This window comes from Poecilia formosa, unplaced genomic scaffold (assembly GCF_000485575.1).
Source record: "Poecilia formosa unplaced genomic scaffold, Poecilia_formosa-5.1.2 Scaffold117, whole genome shotgun sequence".
In the NCBI taxonomy this organism is placed as follows: Eukaryota; Metazoa; Chordata; class Actinopteri; order Cyprinodontiformes; family Poeciliidae; genus Poecilia; species Poecilia formosa.
In genome coordinates, this window is record NW_006800056.1 from 1,457,475 (window position 1) to 1,469,538 (window position 12,064).

The 12,064-nt window shown below is 36.7% G+C and overlaps 1 protein-coding gene and 1 long non-coding RNA gene across 4 annotated transcripts in view; one reads left to right on the plus strand and one right to left on the minus strand.

Annotated features, from left to right (window-relative positions):
• LOC103143915 (tetratricopeptide repeat protein 39B-like) overlaps positions 1-12,064 on the minus strand; it is an 18,903-nt gene continuing 6,839 nt past the window's right edge. Inside the window, exons 1-17 of one of the 3 annotated variants that reach the window (XM_016675604.1) lie at positions 11,767-11,794; positions 10,927-11,031; positions 10,276-10,407; positions 9,264-9,340; positions 8,998-9,127; positions 7,867-7,972; positions 7,359-7,424; positions 7,174-7,282; positions 7,033-7,100; positions 6,560-6,619; positions 6,322-6,483; positions 5,721-5,812; positions 4,953-5,073; positions 4,773-4,884; positions 4,338-4,455; positions 1,754-1,870; positions 1-1,159 (exon numbers count right to left, since the gene is read on the minus strand). In XM_016675604.1, the coding sequence (XP_016531090.1) occupies positions 1,045-1,159; positions 1,754-1,870; positions 4,338-4,455; positions 4,773-4,884; positions 4,953-5,073; positions 5,721-5,812; positions 6,322-6,483; positions 6,560-6,619; positions 7,033-7,100; positions 7,174-7,282; positions 7,359-7,424; positions 7,867-7,972; positions 8,998-9,127; positions 9,264-9,340; positions 10,276-10,394 (1,572 nt within the window). In that variant the 5' untranslated portion in view covers positions 10,395-10,407; positions 10,927-11,031; positions 11,767-11,794 and the 3' untranslated portion in view covers positions 1-1,044. Of the gene's footprint in view, positions 1,160-1,753; positions 1,871-4,337; positions 4,456-4,772; positions 4,885-4,952; positions 5,074-5,720; positions 5,813-6,321; positions 6,484-6,559; positions 6,620-7,032; positions 7,101-7,173; positions 7,283-7,358; positions 7,425-7,866; positions 7,973-8,997; positions 9,128-9,263; positions 9,341-10,275; positions 10,408-10,926; positions 11,032-11,766; positions 11,795-12,064 lie in introns of those variants that run through there. The other 2 variants (XM_016675603.1, XM_007560628.2) reach the window with 2 other exon arrangements.
• On the plus strand, positions 7,979-8,789 carry LOC103143914 (uncharacterized). The gene is made up of 2 exons (XR_476853.2): positions 7,979-8,633; positions 8,710-8,789. It is a non-coding gene; the product is annotated as an uncharacterized LOC103143914 (long non-coding RNA).

The window sequence follows — 12,064 nt, forward strand, 5'->3', positions numbered from 1 at the left end:
CACTATTCCTCATGACTGCTCAAAAAGAAAAAACAAAGATGTGGAGTGAAAACTGGATAAAACAGGAAAGGTCACACTATCAGTTTGGCAGCTTTTCAGATGAATAAAACAAAAAAACTAATCAATAAATATTGATTAGTCGCCCACTGACTGATATGAAACGCATATATCGTTGTAAGTTCACTGCTCTGAGTGTGGTACTCTTTTAGCAAATTGCAATAATCAATATTACAATAATCGAATCATGACAGTTAATCAGATTAATCGTTTCAGCCCAAAATTGTTCAGCAGTATCAACAAAAACTCATCTGAAAGAAATTACTTCAACATGCAGGAAAAGCTCCACAGTTTTTCCAGTTTGTCATTTTTAAAACACTTCACTGCCTTACACAATCACAAATAAATGTATTCGTCAAAAGCATTGATAACTTACTCTTAACTCACAAAATTAAATTTAAATATTAAGAATGTAAACTGTCACATAATACATCGACATTGCCGCCTGTTTCAATATCTCAAACACCAAATATACCTTCATTTGCATGAATACACACACTGGAAACTATTTTAGCCCTAACGCAGAAGCTAGCATCCTCATCTACGCTCTTCAGGATTCAGCCAATCAGCATCATGGAAAATTGATGCTTAATTGGGATCAATTCAGCATCAATTTGGTGCTCCTGGATTGGCTGCTTTGCAAATAGCACCTGATAGTGTGTCAGCTATCATCACTCATAGCTTGCCAAGATGTTTTTTTTTCTGGAATATTTTAGATATGCTCTTCAAAAAAATGCATAAATAGCCAAATTTTCCACTGTATTAAATCCACTGTATCCACTGTATTTCCACTGTAAAGTTTCCACTGTATTAAATAACATTTTTACAGTTAAAAATGTATAAATTACACATAAATGAAACTCTAAGACTTATGATTCAACAAAAAAAAAGAAAGCGAAAACATTCAGAGTTGACACAGATGATTTTTAAATAATGTTAGGTCCAATCTCCGCCCATTTTATACAAGCTCCTCCCATTTTTGGTCTTTCAAGCTGGCGTACGAGAAGGAGGAAGTTTGGCCTCAAAGGAGCCCATGGTGTTGAGCACTGCATGGATGCGGAAGTGCAGCCTGGACTCCATGCTGTAGTCTCTGTAGTTCATCCTGTAAATAAAACCACCTGTTAGCCGTTTGTTGCAATTATGGGAGTGTTCTAGAGAAAATAAGAACATTTGTGAGTTTAAAAAGCCAAAAATTTTCAAGGAAAAACTCAGAAATTTTTAGATTAGTATTAGAAATTTGCTAGAAAAAGCATGGAATTTCTTAGCTTCAAATTTGAAAAATTTCTAGAAAAAAATAGAAATTCCCCAGTTTGAAATGTCAAAAAGACAAGGAATTTTCTGCGTAAAAAGTTGGACATTTTCTAGAAAATGTCCAACTTTTATCTTGAGATAAATCTCGAAAAAAAAAACATAGAAATTTCTGAATTTTGAAGGTCAAACAATTTGACATTTCTATGTTTCTTCCATTGATTTGTCTAAAAATTTCAGAGTGTTTTGGGTAAAAATTTACTCTTCTTTTTTTCTATCTACATCGGCCGTCACAGGAATATAATTAGAGATGGTCAGTCGAAACTGATTTTATGTTAAATTGGCCTGCCATATACATTGTTCAGATTGAGCGTATTATCCTCTGTGGAAGGTTATCACATGAAGCGTGGGGTCAGTTTATTTGAAAGAAACATTTTAAAACACATACTTTGCCTTTTCAATGACTGTGATGGCCGTATTAATGTCCCCTTTCAGCTTGTGCAGTAAACCCAGCTCATACATGGTAAATGGCACCAGGTAGGTGTCATGCTTGATGTCCTTTTCTCTGCAGCAAAGACAAAGAAACAAAAACAGGCATAGTTATTGGCAGTAGAAGAAGAATTTGTTCAAATCAGTTCCATGAATAATCAGGAGTTTCTGAAAAACTGTAAACCTGAATGGATAGAACAGGATTTTGTATCAATCTGATGGTTTGAAAATCTGAATAACAGTTTGAAAACAATAAAAATCTGTGGTTCAGCACGTATGTCTATTAAATAATTTAGCAGCAAAAAGTGTTTTTGAACTGAAAATGTTGCTTTTTTTGTTGATATATAATGCTGAAATTAACTCTTAAAATTTTTAAGAGACGAGTCGGAGTCATATCTACATTCACCAGGGTGACTTAAAAAGTCTTAAATATGTGTATCTGAAATTAAGGCCTTAAAATGTTTTAAATTCATAGGAAATTTTTAAGTTAATGTAACCAGGATAATTTTTCTATATTGGATTCAGTTTATTTATTTTATTTTCCATTTTGTTAGATCTAATTTTATTAATTTTTATTTAAAGGTTAATTAAAATCCTCCTTTTCTTAATTTATTCAACACCAACCAGGCGAGAACAACGTTGTTCTCGCGCGGTTTTGACGTCATGTGAAGGCTGCACGTCAGCGTCCTAAATTGACAGCTACGGTTTATATGGCTACTAATCGCACCTTAGGTAGGAAATGTTGTCGGACCCTGACGTACAGGTAGGCTTCTGGTCTGTTCCCAAAGCGGTTTTCAGATCTCTATTGTACATCCTTCAATCGTGCGCCTCTGTTAACTTGCAGACGTGTGATCAATCAGCCGAACGTTGTAAAGATCACGGTTGGTCAAGAGGGAACTGGTGACTGTTTGCTCGGGAGCTAGCATGCTAGCACTAGCCTCCCCAGCCTGTTGTAGTTATACACCGATCTAAAGCACATTCAAATCGAAATGCTTACCGAAACTACGGTTGTGTAAAAATACTGTTTTTGCATAAGTTGCATTTAATTATGTAAACTCCTGCAATTATAAGAAAATACATGTACATGTAAATTGATTATTTAGGCCTGTTCACACAGGCCAGGTGTATTGCAGATCCCCCGCTCAAGGAGTGGCTGACGGGTCTAGGATACAGCAAGGATCGTCTGGCTTCATGCTGACCAGACTGGCGAGCTAACCGTTAGTGGATCCGGAAATACAACGCCTATTATCTGAGGAAACTCTTCCGAACTGGTTGGAGATTCAGCCCAACAAGTCTTCACTGAAGGAACTGGATTATTTTTTTTTGTTTTTCCTTTCATCATCAACAAAGACTGGTTTACTTCCTTGGTTTAAGGAACCCATTTGGACTTTAAAATTGTGGACTAACTTGTATATATTGTAAATAATACAACTCACCAATTTTGCACCATCTAGCTGTCTCTGTGTTTTTTACAATTTGCCACCTCGTCCAGCAGACGAACCTAGTTTTTAAGAAATCACTTGGATTGACTTTAATTTGGATTATTTCTAATCCTAGAATGTAACTTGGGTTACATTAACTTATAGGAGGTCATAAATTTTTCATGGCAGGACTACTTAATCTTGTATTACTTGTAGTTTAGTTTTACTCATGAAACTTTTCTCTCAGGCAAATGTTTGAGTCGCCTGCAGACATCTTCACTGACTCGAGGAGGCTACCGCTAACTAGCTGCTGATATACCCTTGCTAGTGCCAATCTTGTTTATCATGGCCAAGATTAGCACTACTACTACACACAATACGAGATTTTCTTTTAAAGATTTCTTTGGAAATATGGGTCTTAAGAAATAAGACATAATAAGACATAAAGAAATAATTCATAATGGCCTTAAAAAGTCTTAAATTTTGAGTTGATAAAACCTGGAGAAAATGCCTTTCTGCTGTAGATAATAGCAGAAAGTCAGAGCAGTTTGACAAAGTCATGGTAGTCTGGTTAGACTTTATGTTGAGTTAAGAACATGAAAATCTGAGCTTAACATGTTTAGTGTTCATCTTGGGTTTTTGTTAATGTATTTTCTAGGTTTTTTGAACATCATAAATTACAAATAAAATAAAATTAATACAGTAAATAATAAATGTTGAAGACCAAGCCATCTCAAGCAAGTATGATCTCTTTCTATTTATAAGTTTTGTAGCAATATACCTTCATTCTACTCAGATTCTTGATTAATGCATTGTGTTCAATGTAAACATAGTGGGAAAAGCAAAATAATATTTAGTGCAGACCATTTCCATATGTACAAAAGTTTGAATTTTTTAATGTTTGGACACTGAAACGTAAAAACTTCTTGTTTCTGATTTTGAATTTGCATTTCCCTCTGAATTATACAATTCTTCAACTTTTTAATATTTTTCTAGTATCTGTTTATACTGAGCTTTAAACAAAATGATTTAAATTCACCAGAATAACATATGCTAATGCTAACACTATGCTAGTGTAATGTTCTCATGCAGCCAGTGATGTCGCTGTTGCCGTGAACTCACCTGGAAATGACGAAGTTGAAGCAGATCTCCGCCTGAACCAGCCGCCCCAGCTGCGTCAAACACAAACCCTTCAGCATCTGGACCACACACACGTCGTCCGTGTGGAACTCCGACGGATCTGCACATCACACAGGCGTTTAGTTTACATTTTCACCACAACGTTTTTTGGATTCTGGATTTTTGTTGGGGGTTTTTTTCTCAGGATTCAGATTTTTTTTTTCAAAATTTGAACTTTTTTTCTCAGAATTCTTACATTTTCTACAATTAAACAATAAAATCAGGCAACTTCAATTCTTTGATTTTGATTTTATTTTAATCTTTATAATTATTATTATTATTTTGACCTGCAAAGATTTTTGACTTGTCAAGAAGAAGTTTGGATACTCCTGCCCTAAAAGTTCATCGGTTTTTGTTTCTTTTTTTCTGTTTTCTCACCCGGATCGCTCCTAAGCTGCTCTTCTGCCGCCTCCAGAGTCGATAAGATGCCTTCGGTTAGCTCCGGCCGCTTGCCGACTACCATGAAGCCGTTCCACACATACATCATTTCCTGTGAGGAAGGATGTCGTGATAAACAGACTTATAGTTTTTACTGGACGGCGCTGAACGGGTTCTCACCAGAGCAGGAACCACGAGCTTCAGAGGCTTCGGCGGCGCGTATCTCTGGGCCTTCTTGGCAGCAAACTTCTCGGTTGGAATCGATTTTCCCGCAATTCTTAATCTGAGGCCGTCCACCTGCCTGCAAACCGACGCTCATTTAGCCGATCAAAAACAAAAACACAAAATCTTTCTATTTTTATCTTGTTTCTAGTGGAAATATTTTATTGCGGGAAACAGCAAACCCACAGATAATGCTTCAAAATTCATAAAGAAACATAAACTTTTAGAAGGTTTTTTATTTACTGTTCAATAATTATTACATTAATTTAGCGTAAATGTGGCCAGTTATTTTTATCAGTTAATATATTATGACTTTATTACCAGATGATGCAATTTTGAAACACAATCCCCTCTTTTGATTATAAGCAAATAATTAACATATTTTAAATTAATCACATCTAATCTTATTTTATTCTCACTGTTCTTGTAGTTTTTTTGCATAAGAATTATGGCAGCCTATAAGAAAATGAGCATCAGAAATAGCATTTAAGTAAATTATCTAAACTTATTTTTTTATATATAAAAAAAGCTTTAAAAACAGAAAACAACAATTGCAATTAAAAAAATCTAAGATAAAAAAATTAATGGGATTGAAGTTATTTTTATTTTGGAGGTTTTTTTCCTCATCTTCTCTCCAACTTTCTGAGTCTCTCAGTTTGAAAAACTCTGATTTTGTGTTTTTGCAGTGCAGCTAACTGCTAAGACATCATTCATTTCTTTACTCACCTGAACAGCGCCACAACATTTTCTCCAGTCTTGGCGACTTCCTCCTCTGGAAGCATGCTTAAGATGGCGGCTTTCTGAAATACATATGTGGCCTAACAGAAAACAGCAACGTTAAATGAGCAAAGTCAAAGAAAATGTGAATAAAATTATGAGATTAATGGTCATATTTGCATGAGTACCATTTGGTAAATTTGAGTTATCAGACTAGGTTAGTCTGACGGTGCATAAATAATTTAAACAATTCAGATTCTGAGAAAAGTCACAATTCTGACTTTTCTCCAAATTCTGAGAAGAATAAGGAATTCTGAGAGAAAAAATGTCAGAATTTTGGGGGGGAAAAAAATCTCAATTCTGAGTTTAAAGTCAGAATTCCAAGAAAAAAAAATTGAATTCTGAGGGAAAAGTCAGAGTTTTCTTTAGTGACCCTAATCCTAAAGAAAGACTTTTCTTTCCCTTTTTTTCTTTTTTTTTTTTTTTGCTTTGTGCATTTCTTCAGTCCAAACTCCAGTCGAGTTGATGGCAGTAATGCACATTTAAAGTTTTCTGCCAAGAAAAGCCCAGAAGAAGAAGAAGAACTAGAAGCAGAAGAGAATGCTGATACCTGTGACCACTTGTTCTCCTTGCAGAGGCAGTCGGCGTATCGGTACGCCTCGGTCCAGTTCTGCTCGAAGGAGTACGCCCACATCAGCTCCCAGAAGCACAGGTGGTGGATCTGACGCCATTCCTCCTGGGTCGCTATGCAGGCCAGAAATTTCTCCTGAGCCTGCAGAGACCAGAAAACCCTGAAAACTAGCCTTCATTTACTGGCCTTTATTTACAGTCAGACAGTTAACACTCACAAATGTGAAGTTCCCTTTCAGCACAGCGATCCTGGCCGTGTAGAAGAGCATCAGCGCTCCCTGTGGGAAAAATCCCTCGGGTTCAATCCAGAGAAAAATACTTTACCGCAAGAGGAGTAAGAAAAGTTTCCATTTCTCTCAGTGCTACTGTGGGAGTTCTATGGGTGCCAAAAATATAGATTCACATAAAAATTATGATTCTACAACGGCTTTCACTGTAAATAGAAAAAAAGAGAAAATTTCTGCCAGAAAAACTTAAATTTTCCAGAAAAACTTGGGGATTTCTGAGGTCATAAATATGCCTTATTTGATGTGTGCTAAGATATTTACAGCAGAAACTAAACCAAATTACTTGGCAAGATTTTCTGTTTTTGCAGTGAATGTATTGAGTTATGGGGTGTATTTTTCTCATAATAAATTAGCATAAATGGAAACCTTCCTTTATAAACTATATGTTTGTCTGCGTTTCTTACGTTGGGGTACTTGTCGGCGTACGGTTTGAGCAGAGCTTCAGCCTCAGGGAGGTTTCCTTCACCGGTACCTGAAGGAGCGTTAAAGTCACTTCCAGGCTCCAGTTATCTGATGTTCTGCTTCACATGAGGAAAGTTTCTCACCCAGAATGACGCTCATGTAGAGGTGGAACATGAGCAGAGTCAAGGTGCTGAGGATGGAGCGCAGGCTGTTGCTGGCTGCCCCCTCTCTCAGCTGAGACAAACCAAACTCCTGCAAAGCGGATTATAGAAACGTATTAAAAAACCGTTTTAATGCGGTGATACTGACATCCCAAAGCGTCTCCTACCCTGTCTCCAGAAAATCCCAGAAACTCCATGAGTCTGAGGACTCTGGATGGAAGCATGGACAGGATCTGATAAAAACAACAAATAAAACATGGTGGTTACTCTGGATTCATTGAGACAAATGCAGCTTCATAGCATTTAATCTCTGTTTGGAGAATCAGTTAAAACTTCCCAAAACGTCTCAATCTTAAATAAATCTTTTAAATGTTTTTATGCTTCAATTTGGGTGTCAACTGCTTCTAAAACAGTTTTTTTTTCAATCCAGCCATTATTTTACCATAATATAATATTCTAAATGTAACTGCCCCTCACCTAGTAACCCCACCCTGTTGCCTAGCAACCCCAGCAGAGTTCTGCCCGTCACCTAGCAACCCAAGCGGAGTTCCAGCTAAGTCTGTCGCAATAAATTAAAATGAGCTCAATCATTTACATTTGCATGGTATGTCCAGATAAATAAAGAGTAGTCTAAAATATTGAATTAAATTGTATGTCATTTTTTTTACTTCTTACCAGATTAAATGATCCGATGCCCATGTTGACGCCACCTCGAAAATGAATATGTGTGTTCCTCTCCTTTTCTCCATCCTCTATTACATTTTCCATAGCCTGGCAGTTCCTAGTTTAAAAACATTATGTCTTAATATCAACACAACACACTACAAAATTATAAAGATTTCAGACTGTTGGGATCAGAGTTTTTTGTTTTTTTTTTAGTCTTAGGTTTGGGTTTTGTTTTGTTGTTGCCTGCTGTTTCCTCACCATCCACCAGAGGTCCTCGATGGGCTGAGCCCCTGGAACATGCGGTGGAGACCCTGTTGATGCACCTGTGGCTAATTTGAAGAGGGCTGAAGTGGAGTATTTATGCTGCAGCTGGCAAACACTCCGGTGCCTGAGTGTTAACCTTGAATGGTAAACTATCTCTGAGCTAGGCCCTCTGAGTTTATTCTCCTGAGTAATCTCCCGTTGTGTTTTCCTCTCGTCAGGTTTTCTGCCGTCTCCCAGTGTGTAGTCTGTGGATTCAAGTCTCCTGGAACCTTCAGCGAGTTTTCCTCGTCGTCTCAGGTCCGATCTGTCGGAAGCCAAGTTTCCGAGCGATCACCGCTCCGACCAGCCTCCCGAGGAACCGTTACCCCCTCTGACGCCTCAGCCGTCCGCTACAGCCTCTCATACCTGTCCGTCCTCCAACGTGCACCGCTCGCTGGATTAGCGAGCTCTGGACCTCCGTCTTCAGTAGCAACCTCAGGCAACAATCAAACCCATTTCAACCCCTTTCCCAAGTAAGATTCTCCGACTAATCTCTGCGTGATCTTTCTGCTACCGACTGTTACTCACATCTGTCCTCTCATTTAACAGTTGATGACCTTGCAGTCCCAACCCCGTATCCAGAACTCCCCCACCACTTCTCTTTATTAAACTTTATTATTGTGATTCGCTCTACTTGTTGTGTTCTTGCATGTGGGTACGTTCACTATAACCCATTATGACAGACTGCATCGATAAATGGACTCTACTGTTGCCAACTTTATGACTTTGTTGCTATAGTTAACTTTTCAGACCAAAAAAAATTGGTATCATGCAGACTTTTTGGTAAACAGCCAGAGAAGTGCAATCAGTTCACCGCTAATTTTGTGTTTATTTTACTTGTAAATGAGATAACTGCTCCTCATTCCCATCCCTCCTTTGATGAAGCTGATGACGCTTTCATCCAGGAACGTCAACGCTGCCTTCTGCATCAGGACCTCGGCGTAGCACAGCTCAGCGTGCATCTCCTCTGTGACAAACAGACGCAAAACGAAATGTTAACCATATTTACAGTTAAACTGGTGCATGTTCTGTTGGATACCAGCAGAAATTACATTTAGCTGAAATGTGAGTAATTTTGTCCCAGAAATCAATGAAAGACTCACCTTCTGTCAAATTATCAAAAGGCTGCCCATGCCAAAAGCTGGCTAAGCTCTCCATTATTCCAGTTTTTCTCCTAAATCTAAGTTGGGAAACAAGACTGGATTATAAAACATCGCAAATACTAAGGAAATGTTCAAAACTGCAACTCAAACAGTTTATCTAATGGGATAAAAGAGTCATTGAACTTAAAATAGATATTTAAATTTAAACCCTTTTTTCTGTAGTTAAGCTGCTTCATTAGTAGTTCAGCTGAATTATTTTGTTGTAGAACAAAATAAAAGTGGATTTAATGCTGTGTGCATAAAGGGGCACACTGAATAAAAAGTATGGAGTGATTAAAATCATAGTTGCATTTAATTTTCTTTTGGTTTATATAATATTAATAGAGAGAATCCATAATCACACATCAGCCCTATACATACATGTAACCTTTTCTCCAAAGTGACAAAAACACTATGAAGACAGTAAATCGATTAAATTAAATGATTTATAATATCAAGTCTGAATGTTTTATTTTGTAATGTCTGTCACTTGCTGGAGTATTTTGACTTGTTGGTTGTGATTGGTTCTTTTTCATTCAGTTAATATGCTAATTGGATAAAATGGATCCATCTGTTATTTTCTGGTGCTGTCGTTCATCTGCTTTAAGTTGTGAACTCAGTTGCTTTGCGTATGAAAGACACATGAAATTTCATGCATTTTTGGCCTTATTTGTCTTCCATACACGAGGAGCAGCGACGTTAAACACAAATTTAGCAACAGAGTGTGAGATATTAACATTCAACACCACAAATTATTGTTCGTTCACAAACGTATGCGCTCACGTTGGTTTTACTGCACACTCAGATTGGTGACTCAAAGACAACACCATAAAAATGAAATTTATGAGAAAAACCACGTGAAAAGTGAGGATGTGAGGCAAATGCATAAAAAATGACATAAATACACGGATGAGACATGAATAGGGACATTTCTGTTATCAATCAATATACTGATGCGTTTTTCTAGCTTTACCTCTGGCAGGTGTGCAGAGCTTCCTTCAGTGACGCCATGGCAACATCCATGTCCTTGGGGTCAAAGGTCATAGCAGCCTGCATCAGTAATATGCTGCTGTAGCCCATAGCATGATACATACTGTGGCTCTTTCTGGAGGACACAAACGCTTCAGTAAAATAGGATCAAATGGGATTTTTAAAGAAAAGTAAAATTATTAAATGTGTAAGAAATTAAAGTAAGTTTACATTTTTGCATTTTTTTTCTGTCACAAAGGAAATCAATTAGTTTTTTTAATTGATTTAGTTTTTCAGTCTGTATAAAAAAATCAGGGATTATGTCACATAATTGTGGATCTAAAACTTTTACCGCATTAAATAGCATTTAAAGAGCCTGGCAAGTCTCACTAATGAGCAAATTTTATTTTTTCTAAGAATTCTGACTTATTTCCTCAAAATTATGTTTTTTTTCCTCAGAATTTCGATTTTAGTCTCAGATTTCTGAGACTAAAGTCAGACTTTTCTCAGTGTATTTAATCCTCTCTCTTCCTAAAAGTTGCTGTTGACGTGTAGTTTCCAGAAGAACTCAAAGATTTTCCGACCTGAAAACAGGATTTCTGATTCTGAGAAGTCCCATTTTATTCAAAGATTTTAGTGAACGTCAGAGACTTACCGCGGCTCCAGTGAACTCAAAGCGTCTGCAAACCGGTTGTTCAGAAACAGATGCAGGGCGACGTTACATTCCTCCAGCGCCGTCTCCAAGTCCAGCTGGAGAATTCTGAAATGCAGACAGAGAAAATCAAACATTTCCAAAAATCAGCCTCACATCTTCCATCCTCCTCTTTCCCTCTGAGTTTGGATGTTTATTTACTCAGAACTATAAACTTGTTTTTTTCTTTTTTTCTCTGAATTTTGACTTTTTCACAGAATTTTGACTTTCATACCTGAATTCTGATGGATATTTTTTAAATTCTCACTTGTTTCTTCAGAATTCTGAATTATTTTTCTCTGATCTTTTTCTCTCCTGTTTTGCTATGAGCCAGTGTATTATGACTTTATTCATCTAATGTTCATATTATGATGCTGTTTTTGTCAGAGGGAAATTTGTGTTAGTAAAGACGCTGAAGGTTTTTCCACAGAGGCACAACCTTCCGGAGAGCAAAGGTCCAGAGAATCTCACGTTCTTTTCCTTATGATCCTTTTCCTTCATTTTGTTTCTATGAAGCCGTTATTTAGTCACAGCTTTTACTCCAAAGCTAAGCTCTCATATTTGGCTGAAAGTTTTGCATTTAGTAAATCACTGATAAAGCAGCTAAAGCCCAAATAAAAACTCAAAAAACTCCAGAGAGCATAGAAAATGAGTTATAGAGAACACTTTAAAGAATATATATAAAGAATTTAGTTTACATTACATTTCATTTTAATGAAGCATTTACATTAAATCTTAATTGGTCGATATATTTGATTTAAAATAAAAAATAAAGAACGTTTGGAGAGATGAAACTCTACTTACGTCTCCTCTTCATGTATGTGGTCAACATCCATCTAAAAACCCAGAGAAACACAAAATTAGGAGATTTAGTCGAAACTATCAAAACGTGGCATTTAAATGGTGTAAAGTTTTTTTCTATCATGGTAAAAAGCCATTGTAGAAAGAAAACTCATTTTGAGATTAATCTCATAAATTTTCTGAAAAACAAGGAAATGTCTGAGCTCCAAAAGTAAAATACCTATAAGAGAAATTTTCATGAACTTTCTAGAAAAAAATGTGAAATTTATGAATTTGAAAATTCAAAAATTTGTGAGAAAAT